This window comes from Rhipicephalus sanguineus, chromosome 7 (genome assembly GCF_013339695.2).
Source record: "Rhipicephalus sanguineus isolate Rsan-2018 chromosome 7, BIME_Rsan_1.4, whole genome shotgun sequence".
NCBI classification, from domain to species: domain Eukaryota; kingdom Metazoa; phylum Arthropoda; class Arachnida; order Ixodida; family Ixodidae; genus Rhipicephalus; species Rhipicephalus sanguineus.
The window spans coordinates 129,595,083-129,615,103 of NC_051182.1; the positions used below are offsets into that span (position 1 = coordinate 129,595,083).

The 20,021-nt window shown below is 45.0% G+C and overlaps 1 protein-coding gene across 1 annotated transcript; it reads left to right on the forward strand.

The window, feature by feature from the left end:
* Nucleotides 1–59: 59 nt before the first annotated feature.
* Nucleotides 60–19,977, forward strand: LOC119399923 (Golgi to ER traffic protein 4 homolog). Its single transcript, XM_037666818.2, has 7 exons — nt 60–210; nt 4,885–4,963; nt 6,371–6,452; nt 9,953–10,244; nt 11,410–11,550; nt 13,658–13,800; nt 19,047–19,977. The coding sequence occupies exons 1-7, from the start codon at nt 101–103 to the stop codon at nt 19,166–19,168; spliced, it is 969 nt and encodes a 322-aa protein (XP_037522746.1). The 5' UTR covers nt 60–100; the 3' UTR covers nt 19,169–19,977.
* Nucleotides 19,978–20,021: the final 44 nt, after the last annotated feature.

The following is a 20,021-nucleotide window of genomic DNA, read 5'->3' on the forward strand; positions in this document are numbered from 1 at the left end:
ATAAATGCGCTTATTTGTTGAACGCGTTGACGCGAGGAGCATGTTTGCTTGGTTTGCTTTCGTTTCTGGTTTCCCCACTCTCGCTGATGGGCTGGCCAAAATGGCGGCGCGGGCTACGGGCACGTCCCGTGTGCTAAACAAATTGGAAGCGTGCATCGACTCCGGAAATTATTACGAAGCCCATCAGATGTACAGGACCCTATATTTCAGGTCAGTCCCTGCACATTCGCTGCTTCGCTCGTCTCGCTACTGCCTGACGCACGCGCAGCGCTGCGTCTTTCCCTGTAAAAATGCGTTGGTGGCAGTAAAGTAGATCTATCTATCGTGGTGTCGTAGCATTCGCTGCCAGGTCGACACCTGCTAATCAAACAAACAAATCGAACCGCCACGCTCACGCAGACAAACCCACGTAAGTAACGTGATTGGTCTCTTGAGGAATGCACGCCGCTGCTGGTCGCTTGCTCTGCGGGCTTTAAGCGCTAACTGCGTTTCATTACGGTGTTTTCGCAGCGTGGGTGACCGCTGACGTGTATGAAGAGAGCTAAAGGTTGATTGTTAGTCACTCGCGTCATCCTACCCGTGTAAGGACCGCAGTTTCGTGATTTTAACCACGCGGTTTCGCAAACGCAGTAGCTACGGTGTGTCACCGATTTCGGGGTCTTTCCCCCCTAGTGTCGCGGAGCTCGGACTCCGTCAACTGGTGGAGTGCACGATTCTAATGGATCGCCGCCGGGAGTCAAAGAAAACAAAACGCGTGGACCGATGACATAATGATGCCCCTGTCCGCTTGTGCTTTTTTTTTTTTCTTCACGTGGGTCTCGCCTTATTAAGCGGCCTTTGTAGGCGGCTCGAAACGTGCTTTCGTGTTTCGGCAACTACTTTAAAAGACAGCTGTACGCTCTCGCTGAGAAGGGCTCGCTAAAGAAGCCACGCGTCTCACGTTGCGAGTGTTTATTAAACTCGCATGGAGTTCGCTTTCTTCCCAGTGTTTTAGGATTCGTTCGCAGCTTGTTTGGAATTTTGACGACGTGTTGCGAGAGCGCGGCATGTGCACGCTGTGAAACAGGGTCTGTCCTGAACCTTGCCTTTGTAGTAGCATTACTAAAAAAAATCTCGCCCTTCCTCCCCCCCTCCCCCTTACATCGTTCTATGCGCATGCGCGAAACGCCGTGGAGAGCCGTGATTGGTTTCGGATCAAACTGTGCTAGTGGCCACATTGACACGATTACATAATCAGGTCACTGTGTGGTAAGTTCTAATGAAGGCCTTTCACCACATGTGACGGCACCCTCGGGTCTTCTTTCTTCCCCTTTCCCGTCTAGTGTAGCTAACCAGATGTTTCAGTTCCTGTCAAATACCATGCCTGCCCACAACTTGTATCTCTCTATGTCACTCTCAACAAAGTCAGGGCAGCTAGCGGCCATAACTGCTGTTCTTGTTACCCGCTGAAGAAGTTTGCATGACACTGTCGGCAGGATGTTTAAGTTCAGCGTTGACGTGTACAAATTGTGCAACACTCGGCATCACTTAATTCCTACCAGTAAAGTGCAGGTGCCTTTGCGTGCCTTTTTATTGCCTTATCAAATGCCATTTGATAGTGTTACTCTTTTTCTTTTTTTGCTTTTAATTACTTTGTATGGACATTTGTGCCCCTGTCACACCAGGAAATTTAGTGTCATTTTGAGCTAATGCACGTTGCTGCTAGCGTCGTTCACACACGGGCACATGTAGTGATGCTGCAAAACGCACTTTCCGGCGAGTGCGCTCACCAAGCTCACTTCACCGTGTCAAGGTGTGTAGCCTCGGTTGTAGTGGCTCGTAAATAAATGAGCTGATACAGAAAGCTACGTTCACAGTATTTTAAAACCGCCGTTTTCATTGTTAGGGATACTTTCGTGTACTAAAACATGCATACTACAGAAAAAAACTTCACCATTCTCGCTCTCGGTCGATTTCTGGCAACGTCTGCCAGGGGCGTGCCACAGCACCTACTGTGTAACCACCACATCTGCTGCATTGGTACCTGAAGTAATCCGAGGGCCATTTATAACTACAGAACATTGTTACGTAAGAAATATTGCTGTAAGTAGCAGATATATATTGTGCTACTGTCTTTCCCATCGCCATTACTATCACTTTGAAAGTAAACTTTTGTTGCCCGTGTAGCAGCGTACCGCCACAGTGACACTCTGTGTGCGTGAGTGCACTCGCTCATAGTGACACACTAAATTTGCCAGTGTGACAGGCGTATCACCCCCAAATGGTGTCTCACATCCAGACATTCTAAGTGTCTTGTGAACTTTGCCTGGCAGTTAAAAATCTAGAGCTGGTAAGGCAGCAGCGTTTTAACGGCTCTTTGTAACGAGGCTTCCTGTTTATATTAAGTTGTCCATTTAGGGCGCTTGTCGGTTTGTAAGATCAGTTTATCATTACACATATAGCATCTTAGAGTTCTGAAAAAAAAAAATATCAGAAAAGACACAACTGCTTCGCTAAAAGCATGCCTTTTCAATTTTACTCTGTGTATGAATGAATAAATGTCTCGCAAGTCACCGTAGTGTACACAGTATTCAGTTCATATTGTGTACGGGGCTATCATCACTTACAGCTGGTTGCTTTAACAGGACACTAAAATGAAAGAGTGAATCAGTTTAGACTGATAAATTATGCTCTAGAAACTGTTTTCATTAATTTCACCATCATAGGCTCATTAATAAAAGAGAAAATCAAGGTCAATGTTTCATTTATAAACCTCGTGCCAAACTCTCCACACGTGACATCACAGATTTCAAAATGTTTTTTATACGTATTTCGGCCACACTGGCTCAACGAAATTATCTTAAACTTGGTATGCTAAGTCTCTGGCCCCCTCAGAGGACCATGTACTTCATGTTTACCAATTAGTAACTATGTAAGCGCTAGTAGACGCCGTCAAAACCTGTGAAGTCATGACGATTGGTGCGGGAACTTCAAGGTGGCGGCACTACCTGAATTTTATTTTTGTGCGTTTTCTCACTTACCAGTCGTCTTCTCTCGGCAAGTGTGCTTATTTTAGTTTTGGGAAAGCGTAATTTCTGGATACAAGAAAAATCGTTTTTCTCTGTAGTGTCTCTTTAAAGGCTGAGCCACATCAAAATATTGGGAAGCATGAAAACACATAGTTTCAGTAATGGGCATCTAGGGAAACTGCCATGCTAGATTTTTATGTATGAAAAAATGAGCTAAAAAAAAAAGAAAAAAGCATGCTGCTGCCATTACCATTTGCGGGAAGTTGGGCAGAACCCCAGGCTGTTTATAACCACTGTGGCTTTTTGGCACGACCTCTGAAATCCGAAACTTGCTTCATATTCGCTAATGACTCTGTGCATGAATTGTCTGCTTAGACGCTATTTTAAGGGCTGTCAGAAAGCAAGACAGTCACAAGCTCTGCCAAGATTTCTTTAATTAGTATATGCCGCTTGTTTATTGCAAGTGTAGCCAAAGTGTAATTTCATCATGGTCTAAGTTTAACGTTACATCATGCTCCTTTCAGTGTTATCGTGTTCAAGATTTTAAATCAGTGAGAGCGTACACAGAATGCAATCTTTCATAGTCATTTCAGGATGATGTACAGCTGTTTGGTGCGACAACGGTCCTGGCAATATTTCAGTTTTGAACCCACTTCAAAACCCGCTTCAAACAGCCCAGAATTGAGCTAAGCTCAATTCTGGGCTGTTTGAAGCGGGTTTTGAAGTGCCACAGCCCAGAATTGAGCTAAGCTCAATTCTGGGCTGTGGCGGCTGCATGTTGATGGAGGCAAAATGCCAGAACACCCGTGTACTTAGATTTGGGTGCTTGTTAAAGAACCCCAGGTGACCAAAATTAATGTGAAGTCCCTCATTGCGGCTTGCCTCATAGTCAAATTGTGGTTTTGGCACATAAAACCACAGCAATTATTATTATGTGAAAGTTTTAGTAAGGTACCTGTCATACAGGGTGGGCAGAAAGTAAGTCCCTATTAGCAATTTTTTATAACTTTTGTGGTACTTAACAATTTTAATGAAAAAAAAGCATTTTGTTCCTTACAGTTTGAGAATTGTTATGAATTCCTGGATGGAAGGATGGATGGATGCTATGAGCGTCCCCTTTATAACGGGGCGGTGACAAGTGTGCCACCAGGCTCGAAAAAAAAAAAAAAAACCTTTACTCTTTTTTTTTTAGCGTTGGCCTAGTGTCTTTACTTCAAATAAAACTATTTTACTCCGGAAGAAAAAAAAACCTTAAGTTTTCAGCTCTGTTCTGTGCCCTCATTAGCGCCACCATTATTCACTATTTTTTATGTAAATGATTGCAGGTGTTTTTTAAACACTTTTGCAGGTATTCATGTGGTGTGCCTGCAGAAACTAATTTGCTCCTCGAATTCATTGATGTGCTTTTCGTGTTGTATGATAAACTTCCTCTCCAGCCTACCGCTGGAAGAACAAATCGTTGGGCGTCGAGAATCCTTGCAGGCCATTTTAGGCTTCCATGACACCCCAACCACCTTGCTGGAAAATGTGTTCTGAATATTCAACGCATGGACCCACAACTTTTGTTGAGGTCATGTCTGATATCTGCAACGAAATAGTAAATTAGATATGCCATAAGTTCTCCTGTTTTAAGGAACAAAATGCTTTTTGTTTTATTAAGATTGTTTAAGTGTTATAATAGTTATAAGCAATGCTTAATGGGGAGCTACTTTCCGCCCACATGGTATATGAGATTATCTATATCGTAAGCTGTCGCCATACATTGTAAAGTGACGTTGAACGGTCAGGCAGTCGAGACAGTCATAGGGCCAGGGTTTCTGAAGTCGGAACTATTGTAATTGCACGCTTTTAATGCAATTCATCGCTGCCGTTTCAGATACCGAGGCCAAAAGCGATACGGCGAGCTCAAGGAACTGCTCTACAATGGTGCCGTCAAGCTCCTCAGGTTGGAACAGGTGAACAAGATACATCGTTCTTTTCATTGCGCACGTCTGGTGGTATACATTTTCTTAAGCACAGACCCCATGCACACGAATTCAGGCGTGACGAGCGTCACGACGAAAATCGCTTGTGCGTCACTCGCTGCTTGCAAATCGGACAGCTGCGAGCAATGGCTCTCCTGTGTTGCTGGCATGAGTGCAGCCTTGTGACTGGCTTGATGCATGTAGTAACGACTTAAAGTGAGCTGTTTTGCTCTACAAAGCAACAATAAATGTGTTTGAAGGACTTGTTACTGCTTTATTTTTCTTTACGTCTTCGGAAATTGCATTGTTCGCCTGTTATTGGCAGCACCGGCGAGGCTGTTCTTTGCGCGCTTACTTTTGGTCACCATTCACCACGGTGCAGCTGAGGCACGCATTGGTCTGAGCATGTTACACATTGTCTACAGCGTGAATGTGCGTCAACCAATAGCACGTCACTCACGTACATCCTGCACCAGCTTCTTGCATTTGGCTATCGCTCGTACGACCTCGGAGCGATTAATTATTTTAGATTTGTGAAACCGAGTGACTGAAGGAAATGACTGTGCATTCCTTCACATCGTGACCACTTTTATCACTTTCACATCCAAATTTGTGTGCATGGTGTTTGGCTTTATGATGTACAGTACTCACAGACGAAAACGTGACATTGTTTCTCTTTTGTTTTCTTGTATAACTACTGCGATTGCTCGTGCTAAAAGTGTCAAATTGTTGCAATTCTGGCTGCTAAAGTAATGGTTGGCTGTGATGTAAGTGTTTGAGCCAAATTTACGCCGATATGACAGAAACTGTCGGTGCTAAAAACTAAAGTATGTGCACCGTTCACATCAAAATTTTCGTGTTTCAATCCGTGAGTGCTGTACTGGTGAACTAGATAGTCGTGATGGGATACGACAGCCTACGTTAATGAAAACCAGCTGGTAACGAAGCCAAGGACGGTATAGGGGACGTTAATTGTACTGTCTTAAGGGTATTGTAATTGTGATGTTGATGTGAAGAAAGTAAGGTGGACGAAAAGACAACCTGGCGCCAAAGAACCTTTGGCAAAGAAACAAGCCCTTGAAATTCCCTTGCTTCATTGACAGCACGCATTGAAAAATGGGCAACGCTGATTAAGAGACAATAATTTTAAAAAATAAAATTGTGCATAGCTTAGACCTGAATGCGTGGTTTCGGGTTTCCTTTTTTTTCTCTTCTACAGTTGCATTAAACATATGTAGTTTGGGTTTTTTCTGTAATAACATTTCTTTTAAAGTTCTGAACTCCCACATCTTCCCCTTCGGATTTTAATTGGGGGTCACATTGATGCTGATGCAGTAGTCACTTGTTGTTATTGAACCAATTTTTACCGCGCCTGCCGTTTCCTTTCAACCGACGCAGTGCAACAGCGGAGCCGACCTTGCGAACCTACTAGTGGACGTGCTTGTTCAGTCCGACACTGAACCCTGCGATGAACAGATCGGTGAGCGAACTTTATACCCTTCTTCAGTGTGCTTACTGATCGCTCGTCGTGCATTTTACTCGGTTACAGCCTAAGAAAAAATGTAGAACACCCATGAGCACTGGCTCATTCAGTTGCTGCCATACCATTTACAGTGATTCCACTCCTGCGCCAACTGCGCCAAAGTGCGCCAAATTGTATTTACTGCGCCATCCTGATAATATCGACGAAATTTGCGCCAAACTGCGCCAAAGTCTCGGGTTTTGGGGCGTCTATCACCGGCAATCGCACCGCCGGCGCGTCAGAACATGTGCAGCTCGATCTTGGGGCTGCCAATAAAGTCGCAATCATGGACCAAGAATTATTCCGCTGAATAAATAGCGCTCGCACGTGCGTTCCGAGTAAGCCACGATGCCATGCACGGTGCCGACGCCATAGAGTTTCCTACAATACTTACTAGAGGGAACTCTGGCGCTAGTGTCTATGGGAGCTGCAATGCATGGCGCTTCAGCCAGCATGGGAATGATGGGTAGTACACGGATTTGTCTAAACTTCGTTCTTTCGGCTCCGTTTGGCTCCGCGTCGCCTGTATCCGCTTTGTCGCAAGATGAAGTTCAGCAAACGTTCAACATTTCCACTTCACCACTTAACTTTTTTAGGCTCACCAATTCAAATCGGGTCACGAAGTTCACAACGATCCATTCTTTTATCTGAAATAAAACCAAAACGCAGCAATAAACAAAGCCACAAGTGCGTTCGAAGCCCGCAAGTACAAATACTAGGCAAATCCGTGTACTACCCATCATTCCCATGGTGGCTGAACGATCGCAGCGCCAGAGTTCCCTCTAGTTAATTTTAGGAAACTCTATGGCCGACGCAGCTTCTGTTCTGCAAGTCAGCTCGACAGCAAAACGCGCTCTCCGCAGAGGCTCGTGACGTCTAGGCCTATCGGTAGCGAGAAAGTGCGACGGCGATTCTTCGGCGGACGTCGTCTGTTCCAGAAACGCTGCTGATAGCTCGTTTCAAGCGTCGCACGGCACGTAAGGAAAGCAATGTTCAGTAATAACTACATGAGTGCCGCTAAAATGTCTGTCACTTCTGTTTCCGGACATCGCGGAATGAAATCTGGGATCGCTCGCAGTAGATATATGGGACAATATCGAACGGTGGAAACGCGTTGACACTTTTGCTCAGATATACTTTATCCATGGATCTTCATCCAGAACAGCTTTTTCGTAATTCCTTCCGACAGCACGTCCGAGTTTGTACACTGCGGTAAATACCCCCTAAAAGGCCCTGCCCTTTCGAGCTCACGTGCTAGGGTTCCAATTCGAATTTTTTGCTTGCTTTTTTTAAAACGTCATCTCATTAGTAAAATCATATCTCCTGGTCGGAGCAGCCGCAAATGCGCAGCTGTCAGTAGCGGGCCCGTCGCTGACGGCCCACAGTGAAGCGGCTACGCCATGTTACACGTCCGCCCCTCGCTTTTGGGGGGTCAATAGCTAACGGTTAAAAAAACTCAGTTTCGCTTAAGAGCGAAGCAATGAATGCGATACCAAAAAATTGTATTGTGAAACGAAGTAAGACTAGCGGCTAACTCTTTTGGATCCGATCTCGCGTAACTCAACAAAACGCTGGTGTAAGGGAATAGGCCCTCCAGGAACCGAAGCGTTTTCTTGCTCTGAGTTCTCTAAACGCGAAGTAAGCGTTGAGGGCACAGCAAGTTTACGAGCCGTCTCCTGATGCCTCGAGATAGCGCGCGCGCAAGCGACTGCGCCCTTCGAACGATGCGGTCCCCCCCCCCTTCCGCTCCCCTGGCGTCCCTTCATGCTCCTTACGAAAGACGGGCGGGGCGTTTCCTCTCTGTTTGATGAGAAATCGACGGCAGGCCCGCGCGCGGGAAGATGTTATCTCATGCGCTGTCCGTGCGACGGAGACAGACGGCCGGCTAGTTTAATCTCCGCTTCAGTCAGCGCTCGCGAGCTTTTACCCGCGGCTAGAATGCGCGTGGTGATGTTATTAATTTGGACTTTATACGGAAAATTACGGCAACGGCAACGGCAAAAATCCGCCGAGAGTGTCCATATAATTGCTATCGCAAGGGTCAATGTACGGGGCAGATTTTGCGCCCCCCCCTCTTAGGTGATTAGGGGGGGCGGCCGCCCCCCCCCCCGCCCCCCCTGTGCTCATGCCTATGCTCCTGAGATGATTTTTTTCCATGAGATTTGCAATGAATCAAAATATTTCTAGCCTTCATAAGAGCCCCATAATAATACTCAGGTGCTTGAATGTTAATGCAATATGCTTCTGTATTGCACTCCAGGATGTAAAATTCGCTGCTCCAAAGTGCTCCCAGATGCAAAATTATCTGCTCCAAAGTGCTCCAAGATGAAAATTTTGCTGCTCCAAAGTGCTCCAAAACGGAAATTTTGCTGCTCCAAAAATTGCTCCAAATCAGAAGTCCTCGGTAGCATCACTGCATTTACCATAAGAGTTCGTTATCAGCCCCTTTAAAGGGACACTAAAATAAAACATTACCTTTGGCTAGATTTATTTTTTACCTGTGTTGGAGTCTATCAGCGCTCTCTGCACACCAATAGACAAATTTTTTGCCTCGAGAACAATCACCAAAAGAACCTGGTGTTACTGCTCAATTTGAATCGCCCGTGCCAGATCGAAGATTCGACGTCACCATCTCAGCTGCCGATTTCTGTGAATCGGCGGCCGTCCGAGGGCTCCATGTTTGTAATATGTAGCAAAAGCTCTGGCTTACTGCACATTTATTTGTGGTCAAAATCTATGTAATTTCCTTTTAATCTGTAATCCATAGCAGTAATTAAGTAATCAATGTACAGGAACTTGCGTAATTTATGGAGGTACCCACAGAGCGTGGCAGAGGACGCCACTCCGATGTGTCAGTTTTGTTGCTTTCTTACGTACAAATACTCTGTTCTCATCAGGAATGGTGAACCGGTTACTACAGAAGCTTAATCTCTCAGTCTTATGGTTCAACTTAATAGTATTTCACTCTAGTATCCCTTCAATTCCTTAACTGTTTTGATATTTTTAGAAGCTTTCTCCTTAAAATGTTAATTTTTTATACAGTTGGCACTGAATAGTTCTTTTGTACAAAGGAACATTTTGCTGTTGGTAAAAAAACAAGCACATGCGAAGTCAAATGACCTAAGTAAATCTGATTGTTAACTATTCATTGAATAAGGCCGACTACCTGCTATAATTAACAATAAAAACAATACAAAAACAAGAGGGCTGTCAGAAATTTCCAGCATTTTGAGACATTCTCACAATTTTAATCATTCTGACGATGTAAAGCTCTACCATCAAGCGGACGAGCTACACCTGTGCAGAACGGATTGGAGACATTTTGTCAAGAACGAGCTGTGCTCGTCCGAAATGAGGAAGGGGTTAAAATCACGGATGCCTTTTACACACTAGCCCGTCCGTGCGCCCGTTTTTGTTTTGTCGAGAGATCGACGCGTGACTGGCTCCCGCTCGTGCAGAACGGTTGGGGCGCCTGTTTGCCCTGCTGGTGCCACACTCGCCCGAGCGGTCGGCGTTCCTGGCGCGGGCACTGCAGTGGTCGGCCGGCAAGGAGCAGCCCGCGCGGGGTCACCCCCAGCTCCACCGGCTGGTGGCGCTCACCCTCTGGAAGGAGAAGAACTACCCGGAGGCGCGGCACCACTTCGTGCACTCGACGGACGGCGACGGCTGCGCTGCCATGCTCATCGAGTTCCAGACGACCAAGGGCTACAGCTCCGAGATCGACCTGTTCATCGCCCAGACGGTGTTCCAGTGAGTCACACCCAGTGTTCCTTTAAAAGCTAACTTGTTTTCTAGACCGGAAGGGAAGTTTTGAGGCTTCGTTTCTCTGTTTGACAAAACCTTAATGAAAACCTGCAGATAATGAAACCCAGGAAGGTATAGGGTACGTTATCTGTACTGTTTTAAGTGTATGGTAATAATTATGATATAGATATGAAGATTGTAAAGTGGACGAAAAGACAACTTGCCGCCAGCAGGTACCGAACCCGCAACCTTCAGATTATGCGCCCAGTGCTCTGGCCAGTTGAGCTACGGCGGCTTTCATGCACATCAGTACCCGATAATGTGGACAAGGGGATGTCTTAGCTCAATCCGATGGTTGCAATTATCCAATGGTTGCAGGTTCAGTCTCTGTCGGCGGCAAGTTGCCTTTTCGACCACTTTACTTTCTTCACATCTCCCCATAGATCTCATGTGGTGGAATCACACTCGAAATCAAGTCGTTGATACAAGCGTAAATCAAGACTAGCAATGCTCAAAACCGGATTAAAATGAACGAACGAGTTCTAAAATAATGTAATTAACAGAAATAACAAAGAAGTAATTGTAATAATTAACTTAAAATCGCTAAATACACTCCGTGAACATGCAGATTGACTCGTGCGCCATGCAAAAGAGGGCGCCACCGCCTCGCTGATGAATAATTTCTTCTCTGGCCGGCGTTTCTCCGGTGCTACGTCTGAAGGGGGAAACAGCCTGACAAAACTCACTGCAGACGACACATATCTTAACTGCCATAACAAGCAGAAAGTTGATAAAGCGCAGCAAAAAGTAGCTCGAATGTCACACACTGAGTTTGCAAATCTCCCTAACAAGATTCTGCTCGTACCGGGGAATTACCCTACATGCTTACCTCAAACACCGGTGTCCTAGACTGTTTGGTAAACGGAGCAGTGGGAACTCTACAAACGGGAATCACTGGGTGCCCATGCTACGCACTTCCTCAGGTTTAGCAGTAGTGGAGCTGCATTTAGCGCAGGATTTAGAACTACACTAATCACTACACAAGAACTACATTTTTTTTTTGTTGTGCTTGACTTCAAGAGGGGCGACCTATGCCAACTCGTCCTGTTTTTCCTTGTTTTGCCGAAGTATGAAAGGGCGGTGTTGTTAAATCCTCACAACCACCTTGCAGGTACCTGTGCCTCCGCAATCCTTCCACAGCCTCGGTCGTTTTCTTAGCGTACACGCGTCGCCACCCCAGCGTCCACCCTGGGCCGCCCTACTACCTGCCGCTGCTCAACTTCCTCTGGTTTCTCCTCCTCGCCGTTGAAACGTGAGCTCCCGCCGATGACGTCGAAGGTTGCATATTTCGTAGCACATTGCTGAGGCTTAGTGTCGCGTAACTATACTTCGTCTCACACGTCAGGTGCAATGCGGTGAAAGATACGAAAGAACTATGGTCAGTGAAATTTGGAAGTCCGTGTGTCTCACGTTTGGCTTTTCGTCGCTGTAGGTGCTTGTGCGAGCCGAGTACGAGTGTGCTCGGAAGGCATCACAACTTGCTGCAAATCAAATACACAAAAAAAAACGAAGAGACTCTAAGCGATCCAGGACGACTCATTGACAACTCTATAACGCGGTTTGTTTATTTCTAAGGCACAAAGCACCTTCATTTATTGCTCAATCTAAGACAAAAAAAATCACATTATGATAGGTAAAATCATTGAACTATTCCTTGGTGCGCATGCATCTATTGTAAGAAATCTCTATAACCTCCGTAGCCTTGCACCCGATGTATGAAACGGAGTATAGCCATTGCCTCATAATTATTTTCTAGATAGACAATATTCTATTGAAAGCCGACTTTACTGTCATTTAATGTGGGCAAAATAAAACTTGCCTATTAAAAGTACACTGAAGTCCTCCAGGCGCAAACATTGAGTGTGATAACATGTTAACATCATCCTGAGGAACCGTTAGTCACTTGAAGCAAAGCATTAACAAAAACAGCGAAAAAGCTTTTGTGCCAGGCATTGTAAATACCATTTATTACAGCATGTTAACATGTTTGTTAATGTACATTACTGTGTTAATGCCCTCCCCTCTTGTGGCACCAGCCTGTAGTATGTAGTGAATAAATAAAAATTAATTACTGGTACAGGGGAACATTATGAAATATCGAAACAGTCAGTACAATAAGTGTTGCCTTATACATAGTACAATCAGATGGGGAAAATACACAACCTGAAAGTATTGTCTGTAAAGGATGGAATTTCAATATATAACGATTGATCGATTGAAGGCTAATCATTCCCTGTTATTTGTCACGATGTATCTGGTAAATAATGCATATGTAATCTCGGTCATTTTTAATTATCAAACTGAACTGCCAGAATTGCTCTGCCTGTCACAATAATTTTTTTTGAAAACAATTGTCTAGCCCCCCGAAAATGCTTAAATGCACCACGTGAATCAGTGCACTTATAAAAATCATCAAAACTCTAGCTTGGGTAACCCTTGTCTTGTTTTCAAATCATTTTCCTTAAAGGGACACTAAAGAGAAAAACGGTCTTTATCGTGTTAGTAAATTGCTCTATACGATTCCAAAATCGCCACCCATGCAGCTAGAAGACGTTGGTAATCAAGAAAACGAGCAAAAAGAAAATGCAGGTAGCGACGCCACCTTGAAATTCCCACGCCAATCACCATGACATCATAGTTCTTGACGACGCCTGCTAAGTAAAAATCAACTATATTGTCCTCTAATGGACTAAAAGATGTAATATACCAAGATTCAGTATTAATGAGAACAAACAGACAGTAATGCCAAGGAAAGTGTAGGGGATGTTATTTTATAGTAATTACGATGTAAATGTGAAGAAAGTAAAGTGGACGAAAAGAAAACTTGCCACCGGCAGGGACCGACCCTGCAACCTTTGAACCGTAAATTGAAAGGTTGCCGCCGGCAGGTTCGGTCCCTGCCGGCAGCAAGTTATCTTTTCGTCCACATTACTTTCTTCACATTTACATCGTAATTACTACAAAATAACATCCCCTATACTTTCCTTGTCACTGTTGTCGGTTAGTTCTCCTTAATATTATGTTTAACAAAGGAAAAACGAGCCCCTAAGATTCCCCTTCTTTCCTTCATACCAAGATTCAGGAAATTTTGCTGAGCCAATGTGGACCAAGATACGAAAGACACATTTTGAAATCCACGACGTCACATGCGGAGATTTCAGCGCAAGATTTTAAATTGAATCTATGACCTTGATTTTCTCCTTTTTTTAAATAAATCTGCGATGGGGGAAATTAACAACGTTAAAGTTTATAGAGTACAATTTATCAATCTAAACCAATTCATTGTTTCCCTTTATTGTTCCTTTAATCGTTAAGACATCACGGCATTGTCGAGGTGCTGACGCAATGCCACGGTGCAGGAGGAAGCTGGCGGTGTTCACAGTGCTGTGCGAGCAGTACCAGCCGACCATCAGCCGGGACCCCACGTACCCACAGTACCTAGACAAAATTGGCCAGCTCTTCTTCGGCCTCCCGCCGCCACCCAAGCCGCAGGGCATGTTCGGTGAGCGCCCGTTTCAATTCTCTTCATCTTCTTTTGTCTTAATAAAAGGGCCCTGCAACACGTGCCAGACTAATCATCGAATGACCTCAGTATTGGAGATTATTGCTCACGGATTGATTGCTGCAAAAATTTCTCGAATCCATCAAGAACGAGCGGAGTTACGGGGATTTGTCGCGTGCTTCGAGTGCTTTCTTCTCTCATACCAGCGACGCACTGAAAGCTACATCGGGGATGATGACAAGGGGGCAAGAAGCCACATCCATACGGCAGTGCATGTCGTGACCTTGACCACTTCCTTCTCTCTTCTTCGAGTGCCTGGCTAACTTTAAGTGTGATCACGAGGATACTGGTGTAATTCTGTATTGTGTATAATTCTAGCACTCTAGAGTGCCGCGCGGGCATGTCACAGCAACCCGTGGCGGCCGCGGTAGCCGTGCAGCTCACGAAGCTCAAATCAGCCATTGGCCATAAGCCAAACCGATGTCATAAGCCAAGCTGCACTTACGACATCATTTGTAGACAGAAGCATGAGCGATTTCTAGCTGACTTTGAAGCTTAATTGTAAATTCCATATCGCATGGTGCGCTACAATGTTTGACTCGCAGTTGACAGGAGCCTCGACTACCGATGAACAGCATTTCCTGACCATGTTCAAAAATCGCCAGGCCTGCATGGAACATGCAGCACAGCCACAGTGAAAGCTGGAAGAGTGGCTTTTTTAGAGCCCGTTGTAAACTCTCTTGGGGCAACTAATGCACGTACACTTGCACGGTACCCACTACGCCATAAGTCATGATTTTTGTGAAGCAGGGAATCAGCCACTGTGCCATTCTGTGTGGTACCCACTACACATCTGTAAGACATGTGCACTTTGTGCTGTGGCTGATGATGATGAAGGATTAACTGAGCCCTTTGTAATGGGCTGGAAGCATTCAGTGACCCACTCGCTGCGCAAATCGCATTGTGCGATGCCTGGTTGTTATTTCACTCTTCTACCCCACTATATTATGTACGTTAACGCGATTCCTTGCCCGACAGGACGTCTGTATAGGGTCCTCTTGCGAGGGAGTTTCAATCACCAGCGTGGCTCTGTGGTAGAATACTCGACTGTCACGCAGAGGGCCCGGGTTCAAATCCCATCCGATCCTGAATATTGTTTTTTTTTTTTTCATTTCATTTTTTCTTACTTCGCTTAATAGTGGTTATGGACACCAGTGGTGGCAGCGGCGGATAACTATGACGCCAAAATCGGCTGTTGTGATCCCATAACAACTTTCATTGTGAAAGTGTTGCAGGACCCCTTTAAATGCGTGGCGCTGCACCTGTGCTATTCTCTATCGAGCTGAGAATGGTAGACGTATGATGTACTCAGAGAGCCCCTCACCAGGCCTCATTACGAATTTCAATTACATAACGACTAGGCTGTAAGGTACCACATCCGTGGTGTAATTACCAAAAGATTCTTTCATATGAGTCTATTATTAGAAGGAATCCAAAGTACAGGTGAGGCCTTTTGGATGGAAACACGAGGTGCTGTAGAGGCTCTCTGGGCAGGAATGAGGGCCTCAGACAGGCTGGCCGAGTTTTCCACAAGCGGACCTATCTTCGTCTAAGGTGCCTTCGTCATTCTTGGCACGTTAGCTTTGAAAGGCTTAGTGGAAATTACTAGTGCAACGATTGAAAGAAAATTACGGTTTGAAATTACAATTGAAACTCCTCTATCAAATGTTTCATGGCGAAACTGGCATTCTAAAGGGAAAATACTTGCACAGGTATCATTATCTCTCTTCACGTACTGATCATTGCTTTGAGGTATTAGAACACCGCACCAGATCAAATGTGCATGCTAATTCATTATTTGTTCGTTCCATAGCTAGCGAATGGACTCTCTTGTCAAGTCAGCAAGTGTACAGTGTAAATGAAGATGCTTTTTTCTCAACATTGTACCCCCCCTTCTGCAGCCCCTTCGGGCTAAGCAGGGTAATTATTGAATAAAGAATAAAGAACATGCCAAAGATGACGATGCACCTGACGAAGATTGGTCCACCTTTTGGCTTTAAGTAAATGAGTTTGGTTTCTCGCCAAAACCAGTAACCGTAGTGTGCACCATTTCAGGTTTCCTTGCCATACTTGTGGTAGTTTGATCCTACTTGGAAGCAGGCCTCCTTGTTTCTTGAGGAAGCTGTAAGCGATAGCCGCAAGTACATGCCTGTACTATGTCTTGTCTTCGTTTTGCACTAGCGCCATTCAAACCTATCCCATAATAGTTACTGAAATGAGTGTATGGTTCTCAGATTTGTTACCCTATTTACTCGATTGTAACGTGAGCTTCTGTTTTTTCAAAGTTTTCGTGTCTTGAAGTCGACCCTCGCAGTATGATTGAATACTCAAGTTTCAGTGATGTCACAAGGCATGTCGTCAAGGTGTGCATGTGCATCCAAGATTCGAAGCCATCACAAGTCAAAACGTTCTTGTCTGTTTGCGCATTCTTGCAGAGTGAACCAATGTTGCTAGGTGGTTTAATCGCTGTGCAGTGGTGATCTTGACCAGCAGTTTGTCTGCACTTGTTTTGTCGGATTAACACTCAAACATAGATATGACGAACACTAATATCACGAATTATCGCTTATAATGAAGGAAATGAAGAATGGTCTTGTCATAAATACTCTGTTATGAGTATAAGCTTATAAGGAACTTGTGGTTGTAACGAAGTTAATTTTGTGTCTGATGCAACATTGTTGTATAATGAGTAGGTGTGTGCAAATATTCGAAATTTCGAATATTTTTTCGAATAGTGTTTTCTATTCGATTCGATTCGCACTGGAATTTTACTATTCGAAGTATTCGAACTTCCCAAAAACAAATACAGTCAGCGTCCGATTGATAGTGACCCCTTCAGATTTTCAATATGCCTCACCTCATTACACACTCATATTGCGGCAAAGCTGCCTTTCAAGCTCCGTTATGGTCGAACTTTGCCAAGACTCGGTCAACGTCAGATTTGAAGTTGTCCCTAGATTTTCAATGTGCTTCACCTCATCACACCCCCGTATCGCGGCAAAGCTGCCTTTCAAGCTCCGCTACGGTCGCAAATGTATTAACTCAAAAAAACGCTGGTTCCAACGTGTAGATGAAAGATGTGGCAGAGTTGGGGGCTCAATTAATGCTGTTTTGGGCCTGAAATTTGGGCAGGAAGTCCGAAAAATCGGACGCCGAAGCTTTTTAGCATGCAAAATTTCAGATGTTCTTATATATCGACTTCTACGAGGCAGATTCGGAACTCTGGAACTGTACGCATTGCATATTTGTGTACCTGCCACGAGGTACAGTGTACGTGGTGGTGCGCTCATTTTAGAGGTGTTCCATATCTAATGAGCTTGACGAGTGCTCAACTACTGATGAAGACGAGCGAAGTGATCTCTCTTCTCAAAAAGTGCACTGTTTTTTGTTCCACAAAGATTGTAGCCTTTCGTTTTTTTTTTTCCTTATGCAAACATCTAGGCACGAAACGGACAAGGACAAGGAACACTTTAGAAGGGACGCGCGCCAACTGCCAACTGATTTTATTTGTTGCCGAACGCAACCACACCATCACAATATGCCGAACACAACCACACCATCAAAGCACCGTCATCAGGTGATGGTGGTGCTTTAATGGTGTGGTTGTTTATAGAGAGTTTTAGTGTCAGGGGGGCCCCAAAAGTGCTTACGTATGCAAGCCCTTGCGTTCCTTTGTATTTTCCGTGGGTGCGGCTTGGAGTAGAAAGGAACGCAAGAGCATGTGTATGCAAACACCTTTGGGGCCCCAGCACTAAAGCTGTCTGTAAACAACCACGCCATGAAAATATGCGCGCCACCATCAGTGAGGGTGTGTTCGTGTGTGTTCACTTAACCCGTTAAGTGCTTTATTTTTATGAAAATTTCCCAACCAAAAGTGCCTATTTTTTTTATTGCTGATTTCGAATCTGATTGTACTAAAACGCAGCTTGTCGATGTTGAAAAAATATTTGTACCACATACTTAGTCAAATCAAAACACGGAATAACGCAAGGCGGCCTGTTGCAGCTCCTGCACCAAAATCGAGTTTCCTTTCTCATTTTTTTTTTCCGTTTTCTCCTCGCTTCCGAGAGCAAACGAAGCACATTTGAAGAAACTGCTGAATATATTCCATAAGGTCATCTGGCAATGACAAGTTGAAAGTCTTGCCTGGAATGGCCAAGAATGGAAGGCGAGGAGGTTTCACAGGAAGATTGTCCGCATCAAGCAGGATCCACTGGCGAGCACTCGCAATGTTCGCTTCCGAGCTGTTTTCATCATCACCGGAGGAGATGCTCAATTCACCGCCTTCGCTGTCTTCACTTCGGACACAAGATAAACATCTGTATCCGAATGACCATCACTCGAAGAAGATGACGAAAATGAAAAGCCTCTTTTTCGTGTTGACGAGCCAGTTATGCATGGGTGACCGCCACCGCAAGCCATCTTTTCATACAAAAACCGCGCTCTTTCCGCAGGAGAAAAATAAATTGCCAAGTAAATGCTGCCATCTGGTGGATTACACGCAATCTAAGCTGTAGAAGAGCGCCTCTTGTCCTGAACGCTAGAGGGGAGTACCTATTCCGCTAGGACGAGCTCTGCTCGTCCAAAGCAGTTTGGGGACAGTTTGGGCAGGACGAGCTCTGCTCGTCCAAAGCAGTTAAGGGGTTAAACTTCATTATAAAAAAGTCGCATTTGACACGGAAATAACCTTGCTCTATTCGAAAATTCGTTATAAGCATAGTATATTCAAACCACTTTATCAATTACGAAGGCTATTCTTCATTTACTTCGTAATCACCGATAATTCGTTATATCAGTGTTCGTTATATAGAGGTTTGTGCGTATGCTTTTGTTCGGCAACAAATAAAATCAGTTGGTAGTTAGTGCCGTCCCGTCTATGGTGTTCCTTGTCCTCACCTTGCGCCTAGACATTTGTGTAGGTATGTACGACCAACTATCCACCGCGGCTGCATCCTCGATAGAGGCGAAAATGTTTGAGGTCCACGTACTTAGATTTAGGTGCACGTTGAACAACCCCAGGTGGTCAAAATATCCGGAGCCCTCCACTATGGCGTCCCTCATAATCATATCGTGGTTTTGGGACGTTAAAACCCCAGATATTATTATTACGACCAACTATCTCGTGCCAAAGCTTGGCTACGCAATGCTCTTTTTGCTGTCGCTCACAACGGAATGTTCTCACGCAGGCAACCTGATCCAGACGCTACTGGGGGGACTGGAAGACGACGACTCCGGCACGTCGTCACAAGCGGGCATGGCGTCGGGGCAGTCGACATCCGCAGAGGTCCAGCCGGAAGAGTTGGATTAGGTTTTATACGGAAGGAGACGGAGTCCAGCGTCGTTGACGGCCCCGGTTTCCGCCGCCGGCAGATCGGAACTCGAGATGTGCGAGCAAGGTTTAACGGGCCCGGCATAGTTTTTGTGCATAAAGGAAAAAAGATGGCGATTGTTATCATCACGGTAAAAATCCACTTGACGCGACACAGAGAAGCTCTACGACAAAGCGAGCGAGGATGGAGTTGCTCTTCGAAGGGAAGGGAAAAAAAAAAGAATGGGTCAGTGGTGCCGTTTGTTGCAGACGTTTTATCGCTTGTAGATTTTACGCGTCCTGGCTGCCGGCTACGTTTATAACGCCGCGCGCGGGTCGATGCGGCCCGGGATACGGATGGCCACGATCCGCGCGTTTTTTTTTGATGTCGGGAGGGTCGGGCGTGGAGGATTTTTTTTTTTTTCAAACAGTCATCGCTTAGCCAACAGTTGTTGCCAGTTACCAGCGATGGCTGACAGCACGGCGTTGTACGTTAGTTTACGAAATATTTGTCATTTTTTCTTCTTGCTTTGCTGAAACCAGCAGCCCAACAGCATTTTTGTTTTCTTTCTCTTCGAGGCTCAATTGAAGTGCATTTTTGCAATGTAAGTTTATTATTATTAAACTATCCTGTGAATTCTGGGAGAGCCTATTACTTTTTTTATTACTTCCTTTGTTTTAATATGCTTTGACTGTTTACAGACTGGTTTCTGTGGAAAAAAAAGAAAAGTTCATTTGGCTTATGAAAGAAGCTGCTGTGAATACACTACGTTTGCCACTGGAGCAATAAAAAAAAAGTGACACACCGAGTGAGTGATGGATGAGTGTCTCGTGATCTGGGCAGCTTTGTGCC

Coding starts and splice junctions, on each gene's coding strand:
- LOC119399923 (XM_037666818.2), top strand. CDS start 101: ATGGCGGCGCGGGCTACGGGCACGTCCCGTGTGCTAAACAAATTGGAA. Junction 4,964..6,370: donor AGCTCCTCAGGTTGGAACAG/GTGAACAAGATA, acceptor CAACCGACGCAG/TGCAACAGCGGAGCCGACCT. Junction 11,551..13,657: donor CTCCTCCTCGCCGTTGAAAC/GTGAGCTCCCGC, acceptor GCCACGGTGCAG/GAGGAAGCTGGCGGTGTTCA.